At 42.1% G+C, this 21,191-nt stretch overlaps 1 protein-coding gene across 1 annotated transcript; it reads left to right on the top strand.

The window, feature by feature from the left end:
* The first annotated feature begins 682 nt into the window (after positions 1–682).
* SLBP (stem-loop histone mRNA binding protein) lies at positions 683–19,372 on the top strand. Its single transcript, XM_084845007.1, has 8 exons — positions 683–799; positions 1,823–1,951; positions 2,285–2,389; positions 4,762–4,821; positions 7,702–7,833; positions 8,086–8,235; positions 13,273–13,354; positions 18,517–19,372. Exons 1-8 carry the CDS (start codon positions 753–755, stop codon positions 18,595–18,597), a joined length of 786 nt encoding a protein of 261 aa, XP_084701133.1. The 5' UTR covers positions 683–752; the 3' UTR covers positions 18,598–19,372.
* The last annotated feature ends 1,819 nt before the right edge of the window (positions 19,373–21,191 follow it).

The raw sequence follows: 21,191 nt of genomic DNA, 5'->3' as shown, positions 1-21,191 counted from the left end.
CTCCCACTCCTGTCCTAATATAGACAAAATGGCATGCACAAGAGGGCGGTATCACTAGACTTGGTTGCATAAGTACAGAAAAACTAAAAAAAACAACACCCTAGCGGGTGGGTGCGGGAGTAAGAAACCTAAAAGAAGCCCAATGGCTGGTGAATGCTCAGTGGGCACGGCATGTGGGCTGACTGTTGGGGCGGGGGAGGGTGGAATGGAGTATCCTGGAAGGGCATGGCTGGCTGGCACCCTAAACGGGAGCTCTCTATGCTGCAACGTTTTGTTGTAGGTCCTACCAGTAAGCCCATACTTCAGATTTTCCCGCCCAAGGCGCTCTGGAGACTGGGCGGTTACTTCTGCAGGAGAGCAACCAGACCACGAAAGCGAAGCCGCGCATTGGGCGGGAAAGGGAGGAGGGCTGCCAAGGGTTGGAGCGGCCCATTGACACGCTCTTCATCGGAGTGCATAACTAAGCCAATGTTAGGGGGAAAGTATCTTAACCCGGAGTATTCCGCACCGTTGATCTAGAAATACAGGAGACGTTTTTGTCATACCACGGGGCCCTTTTGCGGAAGGACCGTTCCTCCGCCCCGCCCCGCCCCAGGCACCCTGACTGCAACGCGCCTTCGCAGAGCTGGCAGGGAAACGTCCGGGAGGGGCGGAGTTCCGTTGCGCGGGCAGGAAGTTGTTCGGAGTGGGAAGCGGGCAGCGGAGAAGGGGCTTCTTCTTTTGTCCTGCGGGGAGACGCGGCGGAGGCCATTATGTCGTTTCGTCAGCGGAGCCCCCTCGGCGGTCGCGCTCATAGCAGGTGCGGGGTCTTCCTGGTGCTGAAGGGAACGCTGTCGGTGCCCTGGGACAGGCGTCCCGCCACTTGGGTTCAGGCTTAGGCGCGCGTCTCCCTCACCTCGGGGCCCCAGGTCGGCCTGTGCCAGGCGTTGCCCTTCGTTCCAATCAGCTAGGCGGGCAGGAGAGCGCGGTAGACTCCCCCAGGCACCACGGGGTGGGGGTGGGGGTGGGTGGGTGTCTTATTTATTTTATTATTCGTTTCTCTTAGTTGATCTATAGCTAATAGGTCTCGGGGCAACATACAGTAAAATCCAAATAAAGTCCATATTCATGTAAATAAAATAAAAAGCAGAATAACCAAACTGTTAAAAGCAACGATCAAAAGCAGCAGAGGCTAAAACAGGCATCACGACAAGATGATCTGAAAATATCAAGAAGATAAAATATTTTTTTAAAAACAGCAGAAGTCTACAGATGATTAAACGGCCTGAGAGAATAAAATAAATAAAGTAGGGGCTAGGTGGACCTCTTTGGGAAGGGTATTTCACAGTGTTTGTGGGGTAGTACTGATAACACCTGTTCCAGAGTATCTGCTCTTCCAACTCTCTTGTGAGGTAGCGATTGGACCGAAGTCACCCAGTGAAATTGTTGTGATAAGCAGAAACTTGAACATATCTTCCGAGCCCATCCTCTGCAGTATGCTGGATGAGGGCACTTGATGAAATAGAATGTCTGAGAAAGGAAGTGGAGAGGAAGGTAGAAGGGCCTAAATACAGTACTTATGACATGCTGGTGGGTGCCAGAGTACATAGCTGGCAGGGCTGCTGAGAGGACAGTTTTGCTTATGATATAAGATATACAGTTGGGTGTCTGTGCTAAATGTGTTGGACAAATAGCTAAATCATAAATCTAGCAAATATGCTAGATCTGGAATGCAGCTTTTAAGAGGTTCTAAAAGGAAATAAAACAATCCAATTGTGACTTCAGCTTTTCTAGGGACAGTTCAGTGTCCATCAGTTTTCATTTTCTGATTGTTTTCTCACAGACCACCAAATCGTTGGACTCAAGGAAGGAAGCGTGGTGCAGATGGCAAACACAGAAACACACATGATCCAAGCTTGCCCACTTCTGATGATGATAATGTGTGCAATCTGTTTGACAGCAGGCCAGATAGGTATATAGAAATATTTCCCCCAAATATGTTTTATTTAAGTGCATTTACAGTTTATTTTATAACTCAAAGGTGAAATGGAGTAATTTGATTACATATTATGTACCAGCAGCATATTAGGTGTTTTACAAACGTATGGGAATATACAGTATTAGGCTTAGACTTAAAGTCTTAGAGGAACTTATACATGTATGTTAACTATACAAATAAATAAGCTAAATTTGGATTGTATGGTTTAATTTGTGGGACTGGTAGTAGGAAGCCAATTTTGATACTGTGTTTGTTTAACATTGTGATAATTCTGCTATTCCTTTTTTATTGGGACTTGGCTTTCAGTTTCACAACACCAGAAGGCCATAAGCCCCGTTCAAGGTGTTCAGACTGGGGGACTGCAGTTGAAGAAGATGAAATGAGGACAAATGTTAATAAAGAAATGGCAAGGTATGGATGTGTAATTCACTAAACATCTTTGTAGGGGAAATGAAAATACTCTAGCTGCCTGCTGCTGTAGAGTTGGCAAAACTTATAGCTGATGTAGTTGGACGCAGTGAGTCAAGAATATCATATTGTTGCCTCCCTTGCTCAAGGTGGACAACTTCCATTTCTTTTGAACCTTGGCTTTTTTCATATGACATAAAAAGCAATGATTGCATTACATTGTACAAAGTAGGTGGAGCAGCCAAAACATGATAGAAGAGCTACCCATTTGGGGTAAGCCCAGTGGAACAAAAGTAGTCTGGGAATTTGCTTAATCGTCTAGAGAAGTGTCTTGCTTCAGTTCAGTGTTGCCTTAGATCTGGTCCTGACCATATTTTTTTCTTTTCTTTGTAGATAATACACAAAATAAAATATCCTTCCCAATGGTACAATAATATGTGATCAAACCACATATCATTATTTCATAATCAAAGTCTTTATTTTCAGAAGCTAGTTCTGGCTTCACACTTTTGATCATACTGGGCTTATGATGCCGAAAAGTATTTCTTCCATCCAAAGCTGGATTATGGAAGGCCCAATAAATGTTTCTTGGCTTGCCCTCCTGGATGAAATGGGTACATTCTCATTCAAACCCTGGCTTTCATCTTCCTCATACTTGATTTAGCTTTCCAGAAGTAGATCAGACATGGAAGGACAAGTTAGGTGGTGCTAGTGGAAGGATGGAATCTCTTCCCTTGAACACAGCCTGGTTATCTTGGTGCAGGAAGTATGTGGGTAAGCACTCTCCTAAACAGAGGCAAGCACATATCCAAAGATCAGGCTAACTTATATCCACATAAAGAAATCAACTACAAACATGTGTAAGTGGCCAAAAATAAAAGTTTTTTAAGTGTTAAAAAAAACACTTGTGAGGATAAAATGTTGCTGTTGTGAGGATAAAATGGAGAGGAAAAGGATTATGTACGCCACTTTGGATTTCTTAAGGAGGAAAAACGGTGGGATATAAATGTAATAAATAAATAAGTGTCAAAAACATACTCTTGAATCGGACTTAAGAACGGTGTTGGGCCATCTTCTGATGTAAGAATTTTGAGCCTGAATTTGTGGGGACCTGAGAAGATGCAGATCATGTTTTCATAATTTTGTTTAATTTCTGGAGGGAGCAATCCTATGGCTGCTAGGCAGCGGCTAGACAGCCATAGGATATGTTGTTTTCCTGGAACTGACCTCGGAGCCCGGGCTCCCCCCCCTTCTGCACTGCCTCCATCCTCCGTGCATGCAAGAGGAGCACGGAGCAGCTGGAAAGGGGTGTGGCTGGGGGTGTTCTGGGGCGGGGAGGGCAAAAATGCTGGTACGACACATCCTATGTGTCGTACAGCAGCCTCCTCCCCTGCTCCGTCCTCCCATGGCTAGACAGCTGCAATGGGCTGTCTGGCCGAAAAAGCAGGGCAGGAGAAGCGCGGAGGGAACGAACCCCTCAGTGCTTCTCCTGCCCTGATTTCGATAGGTGGTCGCCTCCGAGTTCGGAGGCGGCTGCCTATCTAGATAGGATTGCTCCCTAAGTCTCCTGCATGCTCCACTAAGGAACTAAGCTTGGCTAGGAGAAAAACAGTGGGTTGAGGGTAAAGCAGCAAGCAAACAAAAGGTTCGGCACTCCTTCACTTCTCCATTTAAAATTGTTCCCCACTATGCTGTTCCCCACACCACATTTTGGTGTGACTCATGAGGATTTTCCATAATACTTAGTTAAACTTTAAAACGCTGCACAGGATCTGATGCAAGGTAGTATGTTCCCTGCTCTGGTATGTCAAATTGCTACTTTGTGTTAGATAACAAGTCTTAAAACAGCAGCAGTGCTTCAGTTTGGGCCCAGTGGGATTAGCAGTAGCTCCTAGTGCCTTTGCCTAAGTATAGTTGGAGTTGCACCATCTACTTGGTGCCAACATAATGTTAATATTGGCAGATCACTTCAGGAGCGGGATTGTTGAGCTTGAAGCTGTCATGGCCAAGGTATATGATGCTTGGTGGCAGCTGCCACGATATTGCTGTAGCTGTTACAATGGCAGCATAGCTTTAACCTGACCATGATAGTAATGTCAGGTATAAATATCTTTTGAGGGAAGCTTTAATTTCATTCCTTGGGGTAACTATTCTGGTTATGTAAAGGATGAATAACCCTACTCAATTGTATAGTAACAGAGTATTGACTAAATGAGTCTGAATGACAAGGGACTGTGCCCTAACACACAGTTCCAGCAGTTAACAGCCTTGTGTGAACATGTTGGTACTGCAGTAGAGATGGATGTGAAAATAACAGACGGTGGTAATAAAAATAGTGGAAATAATTGTGTGCTAAATAAAAGTATGTTTTGTAGATTCAAAAGAAAACTCCTGATAAATGAATTTGGAAGAGAAAGAAAGCTGTCTACTGGAAGGTAAGAATAAAACTTAGATTAAATAAAACAGAATAAAACTTAGAATAAATAATACAGAATAAAACACTCTGTAGTGTTTGGTGAAATGCTGATTCCAAATGTTCGTGGTTTGATTGTGATCTTGTAGTAACTATACTGTGCTTCTGACTGGCTATAAAAGAGCTTTTCCATTCCTCATCTGGTTGACTGTGGGTTCTCTCCTCGGTCAAGCATTAGCATTTTTACCCTGCGCTTGAACATGTTTTTTTTTAATCTATTTTTATTTTATTTTTATAAATGAAATAAACACTACCAACAACATAATCAGAATCTTCAGTTTCCAACATTACAGTATTCTAAGAAAAAGAAAAAAGGGAGGATAGCAAAAGAAGGAATTATATTAAACTTCAATAAGAACAAACCAAATATCCAAACAGTCTTCTAGCAAAGGAATAGGAGCAAACAATCCATTTCCATTAGCCATATGTTACCATTCAGTTAATGCGTATTAATAAACATTAAAAGTTTAGCCAGCAAGAAATAGTAACAATAATAATCCCATAATGATATTAATAATAATAATACTAATAAAAAGGGGGAGTTTAAAAAAAGCAAATCATTTGTTTAATTTAAGTAGTATCACATTTAAAAATATATTTATATTTTTACACACACAAATAGTTATTCTATTACAATCTAACACCAAAAAAAGGAGAAAGAAAAGAAAAATATGCAAACATTTATTCTGGTATACTGCCTAGACAACTTATCAGCTACAGTCCAAACAACACTTCAAAAGAACAGTAAAGATGGCTAAGTTCCAACTCCAGAGGCTGAGAGAGTTGGTTCCCTTATTTTAATTTTAATACTAATTAAAAATGACTCAGCAGCATCAGGATCCAAAAATCTCTTCATCTGGCCTTCAGAAAGAATACAAAATGTAGCTGGATATTTAATATGATACTGCAGGTTAGTTTGCTTTGCCAAACTTATTGCCTTCGTGAATTGCCTTCTTCTGTCAGCCATTTCTTCAGTATAATCAGGAAAGAGCATAATCTTGTCATTTGCTGGTCCCCACCGAAGCTCACCTCGTTCTCTTGCCAGACGCATAAGATAATTTTTTGTGGAGACTCGTGAAAATTGAACAATAACAGTCCCTTTAGTGCCATGTATTGAACCAGTAACACGATATGCATGCTCAGTATGAAGTAAAAAAATCAGATGGTAAAGCAAATAGCTCATGCAAAAGTTTATCCATAAATTCAGCCAAACCTATATCAGTAGCCACGTTTTTAATACCAAGGATACATAGATTCGCTCTGCGTGTGAAGGCCTCTAGTTGAGAAATTCGAGTAGACAAAATATTATGAGACGCTTTGATAGCCGTTTCAGGAGCAGTAACCCAATCTTCAAGAGCATTAACTTTCGTTTCCATCTTTTGAAAAGAGGTATTAATTAAATCCACAGCCCCCTGAAGGGCAATAATTGAGTCCTGAATTGTTTCGAGTTTCTTTGACTGCTCTGGTAGCTGAGAAGACATAGCTTTTATCAAAGCAAGCAACTCCTCTTCATCTCTGGCATTTCTATAAACCTTTGCCGAAAGAGCAGTGGGGGGGGGGGGGGGTAGGCGGCGTCCACAAGCCTTTCCTTTTTTCCTTTGGTACTGCCATCCTCCACTTTCAAAAGCACAACAAGCAAGTATAATTGCAGAAACAAACAAAAAAAAGCAAACATGCAGATTTAATTACAAGTCCTCAGATATTGCTGGTAGTTTAAATTCAGAAATACTATTTGGAGCCATTTGTCCTTATGTCTCCTACTTGCTTAGGAGTTTCAAACAGCATTCAGTAGATGACACTCCGGCATCTAATCTTAGATTTCAGCCCCTCTGTTTCTTCGCAGAAGCAGCTGTTCTTCCAAGATTTCCTCCAGATGGTACTGTAAGATTCCCCCTTTAATTCCAGGGGAAGATAAAAAGGTTTCTCAACCTTGTCCCAGCTGTTTGAGATAAGCAACCGGCGGAGCTCTGCAAGTTACTGCAGGACACCATGGCTCCAACCAGATGTTCACTTGAACATGTTTTCATGGTACCTTACAAAATTTCAGGATAAAATAATATTTAAAATATTGCATCCACAGAGTTGAAAACAGTAATTTTTTAAAAAGTAGTTCTAAAAACAAGTAGCATATGCCTCAAACCAGATTAAAACCATCTTAGTTTTAAAAACCTAGGAAAATGCTCTGCCTGGCACTGAAATAGCAACATAAATACCAGGAGAGCTTCTCTGGGGAGAGTATTCCAAAATTGAGTGCCGCTATTGAGATTGGTGAACTGCTTTCAATGAACCACCATCACACCTTAGATGGCAAAGAAATGTAAGGAAAGACCTCTGCTGAAGAATTTAATTTGTAGGCAGGCACACGTGGAAAAGGTGGTCCTTCAGGTACCCTGGTCCTAAACCCTGAAGCACTTTTAAAGGTAAAAACTAACATTTTGAATTGAGCCAGGAAATGAATCAAAAGCTTGTGCAGTTGGCATAATATAACACCCAGTCCCAGTTGGTAAACTAGCAGCACTATTTGAACTAACTGCCATTTCCAAACTGTCTTCAAAGGCAGTCCCATGTAACGCACATTATAGTAGTCTAATTTGGAGGTTGCCACCAGAGCATCGATAATTGAGGCTAGGCTACATAGCATACTGGGGGAAAGTTTTAGGAGTGTGGGAAAGAAAGAAAAAAAAGATGTTCTCTGCAAGTCTAAAATAGGCTGTAACCCTGAACAGGGATATATTTCTTTGGGGGCATGGAGATACATTGCAGATTTCATTCTGTGTGGTGCTGTTAACCTGCCATGAAACAGGGTAGATTAAAAATGAAAATCAACATACTGTTTTTTCAGTTCTGATTCCAAGGAGTCCACTGCAGCAGTAGAATTTGAGACTGATGAGGCTGTTCTCATGAGGAGACAGAAACAAATAAATTATGGAAAGAACACACTGGCATACGACAGATATATTCGAGAAGTTCCGAAGTAAGCTTGGGTTTTTTAATGTGTTGAGAACATTATGGGCTTTTGTGATTACTTGGGCAATTACCTTGTGATGTATCAAATTGCTGTGCTAAATTGCTAATGATGATGGTAGGCAGGAAATATTACAGCAATAAAAGGGAAATCTTGGCTATATTACAAGTAGCAGAAATTAATACTCGTTCCTGAATTTGGCATGAAAGAAAAGCTTAGCTTTAAAATGGCATTTAAATTGCTTTAATTTTTGTTCTAAAGATGTCTACGAGTTCCAGGGGTCCATCCAAGGACTCCAAATAAATTTAAGAAGTATAGCCGAAGATCTTGGGACCAACAAATCAAACTGTGGAAGGTTGCTTTGCATTTTTGGGACCCTCCTGCTGAGGAAGGCAGTGACACAGAAATAATGTAAGTAGCAGCTATATTTCAAAGTACACAAAAATTGATTTAAAAAATGAGGGTTTGTTTTTATTTCTTCAAATAAGCTTAAAAAAAATCATCCCCAAACAACATTTAATGTAATTCAAACTTCATTTTAAAGCATGTTTAGCTTATAGGCCACAATACACTGCACAGTTAGGTGAACTTAGCCCCCATTGATTTTCTCTAAGGTTTGTGCTACATGAACATTAAGTTAAAGGCATCTTTTCTTTGTAATAAAAATATGAACTACGGGACAATATCTGCTGCTCGAGATATGGCTCAACATATCATGAATTATATTTATTACCAGCTTGACATTGTGAGCTACGGACTAGCAAGTCATTACAGCCATTTTGTTCCCACTGCAGGAGTCACCATCTTATGTTTCCCCAGGATAATATACTGAGTCCACGCACATGCAACCCCCACCCCCCAAAAGTAGGTCCATGAGAAAAAAATCCAAAATCCACAGTTCAGCAATAACTTTTTTAGGATAAACCAAAAAACCACAAAAGTGTGCAAGCTTTCAAGTTGTCCAGAACTCATCGGGCGAGATGGTACAAACGCAGGGGATATTACCTTAAAATAAGAATACTTTTTTGGAGGGTTTGCTTACACTGACATTCATTTGCAATATAAAGGCAGTTCTCTCTCTCTCTCAAAAAAAGCTACACAATTTACTCATTTCTCAGGTGATAAGTATTTGACTTTAAACATGGGCATTTACTACCTATGAAGGGGGAACCCCTATTCTAGACAATAACTAACAGCTTGTTCTTCTAAAAAGTTTTGGACATTTCTTGTGCAACTAAATGGTCTTACTCAGAGTCTTGGCATCAATAAGCCACCATAGCTTAATTAACTCGCGGGGCTCCAAGACACCTGCCAAGCACCATTTTGTAGATGCAAATTGCGCGGTGGTGGTGTGCTGCAGCTTGTCATATCGTGTGAACCTGGGCATTGTAGATTATTTGAGGGTTATACAATCTTTGAATAATCCTAGAAAATCCCAAAGAAAATTATCAGAACAAATGTACAGTGTGCTACAAAGACCAGTGATGTGGTTTTTTTGGAAAATCTCAAATTGGAAAATTTTCTGGAAAAAAATTCCCATGCAAATTGAGCTAATCTGCATAGGAGAATTTTAAATTTAGCATGTTTATTTTACTCGTATTTAGTAACCAAAATTAAAGTACCCCATGTTATTTTTTTGTCCTAATACACCACAGATATTTGAGGGGGGGAAATTAAAACAGCCTTATGGAATATTTGTAAAAATTTAGAGGCAACGGTATGTACTTCCTTAAGATCATAAGAAGAGTGATGCTGGATCAGACCAAGAGTCCATCAGTCCAGCGTTCTGTTCACACAGTGGTCAAGCAGGAACCCACAAGCCACATCACCCTCCTGCCCATGTTCCCCAGCAACTGGTGTACATAGGCATACTACATTTGGTACTGGAGGTAGCACTAGTGCCTCTGGTATTGGAGGTAGCACATAGCCATCAGGACTAGTAGCCACTGATAGCCTTCTCCAGGAATTTATCTAACCCCGCTTTAAAGCTATCCAAATTGGTGGCCATCACCTCCTTTTAAAGCCATCCATATTGGTGGCAAATTTAAATTTAAGAAAACAAAGGTACTGAAAACTGCTGACACTAATATATTTTACCAGCCAACCCAAAGAACTGTGCATGATATGCTGACAACCATTCGTGTATTTCAACAGAGTGCAACTCTCTTCCCTGGAAGTTGTTGAGACACCTTTAGTTTCACTGTCGCTACCGATTTGTTCTATTTCAACATATATGTATTTCAGTGACACACACACTCACTCTCACATACTTGCTAGGGATAATCACCTGAAAAATATTGAGACCGCTACACTAATGTAGTTGATGTAGTGCTAGCATAAGCAACTTCTAGCACAACACTAATAGCGCCAGCTTATGCTATTGGTGTTTGTTACATTTTTATGCCACCCAATAGCCAAAGCTTTCTGGGCAATTTACAAAGATTAAAAACCATTACAAATACATTATACATAGTATTAAAAATCGTTTGCATACAAACATAACAAGACAGCACACACAGAGACACACATATATTTAAACAGTTTTAAACAACAATAAGAAAAATCCAGGATCTGATTAAAACATATACTGTCAAATGCCTGAGAGAAGAGGAAGGTTGAAACCTGGGGCCTGCTCAACCCTCTCCAGAACAGGTTGAGCATCCTCCATCCAGTCAGAAGACCACCCACTAACAGCATCTCAGTCTTGTCTGGACTGAGTTTCAGTTTCTCATTCAGTCCACAGCCTCACCCGATGAAGATGAAAAGGAGAACTAGAATTGTGTGTCACCAGGATACTGATAACAACACAGCCCAAAACTCCGTATGATTGTACACAACATTTTCATGTAGATGTTGAACAGCTTGGAGGACAGAACTGACCCCTGCAGAACCCCATACTGGAGAATCCACAAGGCCAAGCAATATTCCCCAAGCATCACCTTCTGGAGCCAACCTTCCAAGTAGGACTGAAAACAATGCAGTGCAGTACCTTCCACTCCCTATTCACCCCAAACGGTTACCATGGTCGATGCTGTCGAAAGTTGTTGCGAGATCAAGGTCACACTCCCCCTGTCTCTCTCCTGACATAGGTCATCATACAGGGCGAACAAGGCCATTTCCGTGCCCAAACCCGGCCTGGACCCTGACTGAAATGGATCCAGATAACCTGTCTGTGAAGGTATTGCCGGGACCGGCCCCAACCTCCCTGCGATGTAGGACCGCTCAGGACCTGATCCCGGGATCCCCTTCCCAAAAACAGGACTGACCAAACCTGGCCTTTCAGTCCTCCAAAATACCCAGTAGCCACCCTCTTAAGCCAAGAGGCACTGAAATTAGCACTGAGGTTATGCAGAGAGATCACACCAACTAAAGGTTTGATAAAGGTTTATTAGAATCAAAATAAAAGGGTAGAGGGAAAGGGAAGAATGGAAGCAACAAGTTACACAAGAGGGTACAAAGCCAAATCACTTAACTATAAACAGTGAGCTTTGTGAACGCAACCCAAGCAAAATAATAAATCTACCTGGCTTATCCTTACATACCTTAAGTATGGATCTCCCCGGATAGCAGCCAGCGGTCTGCAGGTCTAGGACCACCAGGATGAAGGGAGACCCCATGCCTCGACCTCAGCCCTCTTGAAGCCCAGCCATGGCAACTCAGGGCAGATTTTCCTTCAGCCAATCAGTGGCTCAGCACCTGGGGGGACCACCCTTGCCTCCCAAGAGGCTGGAACTCCCCATCAACTCCAGTTGTTATCACTTCCCAATTAGCAGGGACTGCGCCCGGCCTTGAGCAAAGGGGCTGAGGAGCTTCTAGATAACACACAATCCTAGGTGGTTACATCCGACGTGACAGCCTGACCTAATCTTACAGTGGAAAACAGGCCATCATTCTTGACACTGTCTCATCCAAGAGCTTCTGGAACTAGTTGGCAATCACCCACTCAAGGACCTTGCTCAGGGAAGGAACATTTTCCAGCAGCCTAAAAGTAAGGTTTTCCAGGTCTAGGGAGAGTTTTTTCAGGAGCTCTCTCACAACCACCATTTTCAGTTGGCCTGGGACCACCAAAGAGGTGTTAATCACCTCCCTGGCCAAGCTGGTTGTTCTTTCCCAACCAGTTTTTATAACCAAAGAGGGGCAAGAATCCGAAGTGGTTGCATCAACCTGTCCAAGCACCTTGTCAACATCCTCAAGCTGTACCAACTCATCCAAGAAAACTCGACAAGGCTGTGCTCTGGATACCTCACCTGATTCACCTGCTGTTAACACTAGAGTCCCAGCGGATGCAAGAGATTTTATCCTGGAAGTGCCCAGCAAATGTATTACATCGGGCCTCAGATCGACAGCGTCCTTAGGGCTAGCATGTAATGGGCCCTGGACGACCCTAAAAACAGTCCACTGGCAGCAGATAGAGGATGCAATAGAGGCAGCAAGATTTTGCTTTGCCACCCTCACTGCCCCTGAATATATGTGACCATAGGCACACACCAGTGTTTGATTGCATCCACTAGGAGTTTTTCTCCATCTGCACTTAAGCCATCTCCTATTTTGCCAGAGTTGTTGAGCCAGAGGTTGCTTATTGCGCGTGCTATGTCAATTGCATAAGCACAAGGGCAACTTTGAACACTGCCAATCTTGCCTAATACTGCATTTGCAATTGACGTCCATTTATTTTTTACTAATGAACTTCTAAAATACAAAATTTTCTGCAGGAAAATAAAGCATCAGAAATTTTCCATTTTGGAAGATTTTTCACCCCCCCATCACTTACTATGGCACATAATATATTGTGGAGTTAAGGTGAGGTCATTGTTGCTTGGCAACATAATTGATACACTCAAAGACACAACTTGATCCAGCCTGATGTGTCATAACCATTTTAAATATTACTTACTCCATGACATGTTCTGGTGATGTAGTAGTAGTTAGCACATCTCTCATTACTCAGTTGTACAAAAACTAATGAGCAAGTGACCATATGGATATCTGGTACAATTATTTTAAATATAGCTAACAGAACTGTGCTAAGAACTAGAATTTGAGTAAGTACATAAGAAGAGCCATGCTGGATCAGACCAAGGGCCCATCTTACAGAAGCTGCCCATGGGAAGCCCACAAGCTGGACATGAGTGCAAAAAGCACCCTCTCTCCCTTGTTTCCCAGCAACTGGTGTACATAGGCATACTGCCTCTTATACTGGAGGTAGCATATAGCCATTGGGACTAGTAACCATTGATAGTCCTATCCTTCAAATTGGTGGTCATGATTCATATCTATAATTTTATTCACATAATTCTTGCTGCAAATAAGCCAGCCAATTTTGAGGAATTGGTGTGGAACAGAAAACGAAGATTTATGCCTAGAAGCATATGATAGTCTAAATCAGATAATCCCCTTTATGCTAAAGTCCGAAACACTTTTTTCTACGTCACTGTTTTATTTTTGTAGTACTGTCGATCTTGGTGATATGGAAACAGAATCTGTAAGAAGTAATTCTGCTGGGTCGCAAGCAAGCTCTCAGGACAATGATGTAAGTACTTCCAAGCTCAGAAATACCCAGCTAGTATTAGTTCAGCATGTATATACAACCAGTAGTGTTCTAGGCCACTGATTACTTGAACCTTGCAATAAAGTGGCAAAGGTTACTAGCCTGTCTGCCAACATATAACAATGTTAGTGGCGCACTATTGGGCTAGAGCAGAGGTGGGCAATTTCGGAAGGTCTGGGGGCGATCAAGTATTGGTAATGTAAAGGGACAGTCTACTATGCTTCTCAAATTAGGCTGCAGTTCAAAAAATGTCATTCTGAAGTACTATATAAAACATTCTTTATCCAGGGGTTTTAAGTATATACGTGTGTGTGACAGTTCAGAGCCAGAGATTTGGTGGGTTGTTTCACTGACCTGGTTCACATGAAACAACAACTCATTGAGGGTTAATTTACCCTTGGGGAGCTGTAGTGCATGCTGGCTGCCATTATGAATACCATCCCCCAAAGGGGGTTGTCGTGTTGTGCAAACCCAGCTGACGAGGTTAAACAATCCTCACATCACCTGCAAGCTGTTATAGGATTATGCGAGGCTTGTATACCCTCTGCTGGCCAGGTTTGGATGACATGACAACCCCTGGTTGGGGGTTGAATATTCATAATTGCAGCCGGCAAGTACAGCAGTACTTGGTATTCTGAGGAGCTGAGGGCAATGAAATGACTGTGTTGATGATTAGAGCTCAAATGGTGGAAGACCCGGAGTGAATATGATCGAACACAGGTAAGAATCCACTTGCGATCTTATTCTGTGGTGGTGATGATGGCGAAGAAATCCTACTTCGCCGCCACATTGCATCTGCTCAGTGTCGTCCAGCGGAGCTCTTTCGTGTGGTTAAAGGTCTCTTGGGTGTAGGCCTTGGAACACAAGAGCTCGAACCCTCAATGGCCCGCTGTGAACAATTTGCCAGACACTTTGCAGATAAAATCGCTTGTATTCGTGCTGACTTGGATGACATGGTTTTGACAGAATCCGATATGGACAGGGCTGGTGCACCATCTAGTCATGTTATGGATACCTTTCAGCTTGTGCAACCTGAGGATGAGGGCAAACTGCTTGGAGGACTGAGGCCTACTACTTGCCCTTTAGATCTTTGTTCATCCTGGCTTGTGAAATCTGCCATTGCTGGGCTGGATATCTGGACCTCAGAGGTGATAAATGCCTCCTTGAGGGAAGGCAAGGTCACTGCAGCTTTGAAAGAAGCTGTGGTGAGGCCCTTGCTGAAGAAACCAAATTTAGATCCCATGGTTCCAGATAATTACTGTCCTGTGTCAAATTTGCCATTCTTGGGCAAGGCGCTGGAGCATGTGGTGTCCTCACAACTCCAAGCACTTTTGGATGAAACTGATTATTTAGATCCATTCCAATCAGGTTTCAGGCCTGGTTATGGGACGGAAACAGCCTTGGTCGCCCTGGTTGATGACTTACGCCAGGGAATGGATGGGGAGAGTGCAACCCTGTTGGTTCTTCAGGACCTCTCAGCGGCTTTCATCAACCATGGTATCCTTCTGGATCACTTATCTGGATTGGGCTTGGGAGGCACAGTTTTAAAGTGGTTCTGATCCTTTCTGGAAGAGCGGTCTCAGAAAGTGGTGCTGGGGGACTTCAGTTCAACCCCATGGCCATTAGTCTGTGGGGTGCCGCAAGGTTCTATCTTGTCCCCCATGCTTTTTAACATCTACATGAAACCGCTGGGGGAAGTCATCTGGAGGTTCAGGCTGAAATGTCATCAGTACACAGATGATACTCAGCTCTACCTCGTTTCCATCTGCACTGTATTGCCCTGGCTGTGGGCGTTGAACTCTTAGGTTAGAAGTGCCAAAATACTGATAAATCAGACTCAAAGGTTTGCTTACAAGGAGACTTTATTAACTTACAGCAAACAGGCATACCCAGTGGTTGGATCAGACAGCTTCTCTGAACCATGAGCCACTGGGTACAATGGGTCTTATACTCTACAGGTAGCAATAAGCAGCGTTTCAGCAGCACGTGCCCCTAGCGTTCATTCTCAGCATAAACTAACAGCATTTGGTTCTCAAGTATAGCCACCCGTAGCTTTAAGATAAACTCTGCTTCTCAGGCTCATCAGTGATAAGACATTCTCCTCATTAGCGAGGAATGTTCTTGGAGCTACTTCTCACCTTTTTTAATCATCTGGCTACATCAGGAGGCCAGTTAAGGGAAAACAGCAGCCCCCTGACCAAAGGCAGAGAGCATTATAGATCTAAGCCACTCTAAAACTACTAATAGCTTGGTTAAGGCCTGGGGCCTTACATGCACATCCCAGGGAGGCTGTGGAACTCTTGAACCAGTGTCTGGAGGCTGTTTTGGGAGGAGTGAGGGTGAACAAGCTGAAACTTAATCCAGACAAGACGGAGGTGCTGTGGGTTGGGAAACCAAATACTTCGGATGGAAGTTTACAACTGGTCATAGGTGGGAGTGCACTCCCCCTGAAAGACCAAGTGCACAGTCTGGGAGTCCTCCTGGACTCTGAGCTAACTGGGGAAGCCCAGGTAGCTGCAATGTCCAGGAGTGCTTTATACCAGCTTAGGCTGGTACGCCAACTGCGGCCCTATCTGGGGAGGATGGACCTTGCCTCAGTTATCCACGCACTAGTCACGTCCAGGCTGGACTACTGTAATGCGCTATATGTGGGGCTGCCTTTGAAGACAGTTCAGAAACTCCAGCTTGTGCAGAACGCAGCTGCCTGAGTATTGGTGGGGGCGAGGCAATTCGAACACATAACGCCAATACTGTGCTGCAAGCTGCACTGGTTACCGGTGCATTTCTGAGCCCATTTCAAGTGCTGGTTTTGACCTTTAAAGCCTTAAACAGTTTGGGACCAAGTTACTTGAAGGACCGCCTTCACCCATATTACCGCACTTTAAGATCAGAAAGAGAGGCCCTTCTCATTTGCCCACCCATGAGAGCAGTCAAGTGGGTGACCACGGGTGACTACATGTGAGAAGGCCTTCTCTGCAGTAGCCCCACAACTTTGGAACAAGCTGCCATTGGAGGTCTGCCATGCTCCATCATTGCATTATAGTAAAAATACTATAAATAAATAAAATAAATTAAGAAGGCCTTGAAAACATACTATTTTACCTTGGCCTTCTCTTGGTATGACTGGTATTGTTGCTGTTGCTGCTGTTAACATCGTGGTTGGTTTTACTGTTGGCTTTTATTGTTTTTATTTTTTATCACTTTTAGTATTTTAATTGATTTTATGTATTTTATTGTTGTAAGCTGCCTTGGGAGGGCTTCTGACCTGAAAGGCAGCTAAGAAATATTTTAAATAAATAAAATTGAGGGTATGGGCTGTCATGTCCTGTGAAATGGCCCATTATTTTTATTTTTTATTTTATTTTAAAAATGTATACAACATATTATAAACTCATTACATATAAATATAAATGCAATGCACACTCACAGAAAATAATAAAATTTCAGCTTTGGAACTTAAAGATATTCTGTGGTACCAACAAATGCAATAAACTAAATCCCTCCAAAAAGACTTTTGGGTCTCCGGGGTGGGTGGGGTATTCAGGAACACCTCTATTCACAAATGCAAAGAAGGGAGACCAGATTTCAATAAAACAGTCCCTTTTGCTAAGTCCTTGAAGAAGTCTTCTATGATGTGTCAGATGCTCTGTCAGAGAGCTATTTGCCAAACCTTCGTTAGCCAACGTTGTAAAGTAAAACCTGCTGTTGACTTCCAGTGCTGAGTAATTTATAAATGGGTTGCTGTTAACAAGAAGTTTAACAAGTCCTTATAGATTATTTTTCTACCTATTCCAAACATCTGAGACCAGAACACATAGACCCTGGAGCATTCCCACCACATGTGCATCCAAGAGCCTATAGTGTTACAGCCTCACCAACAGCTAGGAGACAAAGTGGAGTACATATGATGTAATCTAAGTGGGTTACTCAGTACCATCTATGGAAAGTTTTAATTGCATTCTCTCTTAAGCCTGGCAGAAATGGTGCAGAGTGGGAACTGTGACCACAGTGCTTTCCAGCTTGTATCAGATATTGAAGATACCAAATCTGCCTCCCAAACAGGCTTTAAACTGCACAAGTCCCATGTGGTAGAACGAAGCATCAACGAGTATAATTTTGATAGGATCCCGTTCCCTAATTCTCCTGATTGAACACACAGTTCTTCAAATTCTGTCAGGGTACAGGAAGCCTCCCCTTTAGGAACTACGTGACTAGAAAGACACTATCTGAATTTTTTGTAGCCGAATGGCCCATTATGTGAACAACCCAGTACCTGTTTCTCTCTACAAACTCCCTCACGAACAATACATAGCCCTTCTTTTTTCTACGCTGCATGGAGCTTGTTCTCTCCTTGTGTCCCCACCCCCTTCCCTTCCCTCTTCTGTTCCTCTTTCTCAGCATACTGCCTAATCTGTTTCCCCTTCCTTTAAGACACTTGTTTGTGTCACCTCATCCTGCTATACTTCCCAATCATGCCAATTGCCTGCCTTTTTTCCTTCTCTTCCCCGCACCCCCTCCCCCAAAGTTTTTGATGTCAGTACACAACCCTTGCTTTGCTAGGTGGGTTTTTTTCTCCTAAATAAACTGACATCCATTACGTAAATTACACTATAAATATTTCACAGGCTGACACATACATATATGCCCACAGTTAGAATATATGACATTGCAGCAAATGACATGAAAGTTTGTGAACATTCCAATTGTCAAGAACATCAGCACAAATGGCCCAGGAGAAAAGAGGCTGTGAGTTCTTGGTGATAAATGATCAGAGAAAGCAGGCTGTGGTCAATTAATTAAGTTATATGAGTGACTGCAGGAGGGGTGTGATGATGGCAGTGGAGTGAGCTTCGAATGAGAGGGCAATAGATATAGAGAAGTGGGTAATCAGGCAAGTACAGGCAAGTGGGTAATAGACATGCAGGGCTTTCTTATGAATAATTTTAATGGGTTGAGGTGGAAGTACCCCAAGATTGTGAAAACTGAAAAACGCCTTGTCAGCCTTCAGGGCTATTGACCCGCTTTCATGTGATACCTGGTGAAAATACACTACATTTCCTAAGTTTGGCAGATGCTTGCACTAAACCCAATAATGTTATGAAGTTCCAAGATGTGTTAATTGTTTGTCTAATCCTCTGTTCTAGGAAAACTGTACTGGCACACCCACCAAAGTGAGAAGCATTGACCACCTGGCTGGTGATGAATTTGAGCTGGAGGCATGTTAGACTGTGATACTTGTACTTCATGACTATAAGAATGCATTCTACAAGCTCCTATTCAAGAAAAGAATGTATCTGTCTGATGGTCTCAAAGACAAGTCAGAAATCTTTCTGTTTAATGGTTTGGAGAGCTGGGGTATGGCAGGTGTGAAATCACAATCAATGTTTCTCCTGACTATGTTTTTAAAGTATAAAACATGAGCTATATGGAATTGGGCAACTGCCTAAGTTACATATACACAGCAGGGGACTGTAAAAGCAATTTATAGTTCAGAAGATCCCAGACAACGTTGCTGCATTTCAGTAGTTTGGAAATATGAAACAGTAGGACACCCTTAGCATAACTGCTCAGTTATTGACTCTTATCCACAAACCAGGAAAATGATAGGCAGTAGTTCTCCACACTGTCCTGTAACTCTTATTTCAATGAACTGGACAGCATGTGACAGTGGCATTTTATGAACCTGTGTTTTCTTCTGATATTGCCATGCAAGTTGCAATAACAATAAGGTAATGAGTATAAGTGGGCTTCTTTCTTTGAGAAAGAGCTCTGACCCAGTTTCCAGATCCACTTTATGGTGGTGTAATCTAAATTAGTGCTTGTAAATAGTTGTGTGCAGAATTTCAGTAGCTTTTTAAAAAGAATTAATGAACAGAACTTTGGCGACTGTTCTACTATTTTTATTCATTCTTAAGGTAAAACTATAGAATTTTTACTGAAATCAGTTGCTGTTTTTGTATGGGAAAACACATAAATAAAGCAAGAACATCTTAATTTGTATGGTGCTGATACTAAGTTGTGTCATTTCAAGCGTTCTGATGGTAAGATGCAAGGACATGAAATATACTACTGGGAGGCTACCATGACCAGTGCTGGCAGTAGACTTTGAGGCTGTTCAGAAGGTTCACAATTCTGATGTGGCCCAAATTGTGTTTGTTTGAATTCAGTAGGATTCATTTCCAATGGGGCTTGCTTCCAAATAAGTTAGGATTGCAACCCAAGGTTGTGGTCCTTGGTATACACTGAAATTAATGGGACATAGGTAGATGTGTTGCATGGTATTAAAAGAAAGTGTAGAAGTCTGCTGGTGGAAATTGATAAAGATTTTGGGGGGGCCTCAATGATTAGAGGGGACCAGGCATGTGTACTCTCACAGGTACTCTAGTCCTGGCGGGGCAGTGGGGAGAGAGGCAGGCACTGGGGAAGGTAGAGAATGTCGCAAGGGATGGCTTCCAGTTCTTCAAGTGTTAGATCAAGAGGTACAGGCTGAGATCAGCCATTGGGAGCTAATATTTTGGCTTTCTTCAGTATCAGGTAAGTATTTTTCACATGAAGCTTCCAAATTCGGCAGGCTTTTGCGTATGTAGAAACTGCACTGACAAAAGGATAGAAAGGATACTAAGAGCAATCAGAGGGTGGGGTAAAGATCTATAGCTCTGGGGAGCTGCTCCATTCTAAGAGTAACATAGTAAATAGTTAAAGGATGGAGTAACTGGAGAATCCTGCTTAGTGTAAATTACACATTCTGTTACAGTTGAGTATGGAGAAGTGACCTTCACTGCTTTTACAGCTTTCTGTCTAGATCTTAAATCAGAATTCTGCCAGTGTTTAACTGAGTGCAGGCTAATCAATTTTTGTCAAGATACACTATATGAAAGTGATAATAACCTGGGTGCCCACCTTTATTGTTCATGTCACTACAATACTGCCTTAAACACCTCTTAAAAACTGGGAAATGCCTCTTCTGAATGTTAATGTAGTATAGTTGCAGACCTATTTTTAAAAGAACAATCTAGTAAGTGTAGGGTTTTATTACAAAGTGGGAAATGCAAAAATTGTAATCTGTATCTGCTTTATGTCAAACAAAAAAGTCCTGTAGCATTTTATAGGCTAATTTATTGTGGTATAAGCTTTCATAGACTAGAGTTCATTTCATCAGAATAACTGGCCTTCTTAGATCCAGTCTGCCAAATGTTAAATACCAGTTAAACACTAGGTGTAAGTGACAGGGCTAATTCAGGAGGTAATCAGCCTGACTGTCCTCGATTCTGCTTAGATGAAGCACTTGCCCATTTATAGGCATCACAGAAGCCCAACCTCTTGAATCCATCCCTTCCCAGCTGATGTTGCATCAAGTTTAGTTTCATAGAGCAGCTTCTTCCCTCCTTCATCATTCCCTGAATACTTCATCAGAATACTTGAGTTTTATTTTCAACCCTTTCCTAACCCCTGGCATAGAATTTCCTTTTTTCACCAGTACCACACAATTCGTTAATGATTTCTTTAAGGTTACCTATCCATGATGCCAATATCTTTTCTGGTTAGTCATCACCAGTTTAGACTCCATCATTTTATATTTGAAGTTAGGATTCTTTTTGCCCCAACGTACCTTACTTTACACTTACACTGAATATTATTTTCCATTTTGTTCCCTTACTCTGTTACCAGGAATCCTTTTGGAGCCCTTCACAGTCCGCTTGCTTTTTCATTATCCTGAATAAACTGTTCACTCTTGACTCTAGATCATTTATGAACAAGTTAAATGGAATTGCTTCTAGTACAGAATATTGAGGACCCAAATCCATAGTTCTTACAATGG

This window comes from Heloderma suspectum, chromosome 3, assembly GCF_057233095.1.
Source record: "Heloderma suspectum isolate Gila_16-S chromosome 3, 16-S_ref, whole genome shotgun sequence".
Lineage (NCBI taxonomy): Eukaryota > Metazoa > Chordata > Lepidosauria > Squamata > Helodermatidae > Heloderma > Heloderma suspectum.
The sequence above is the reverse complement of the archived record's forward strand: the minus strand, read 5'-3'. Positions and strand labels throughout refer to the sequence as shown.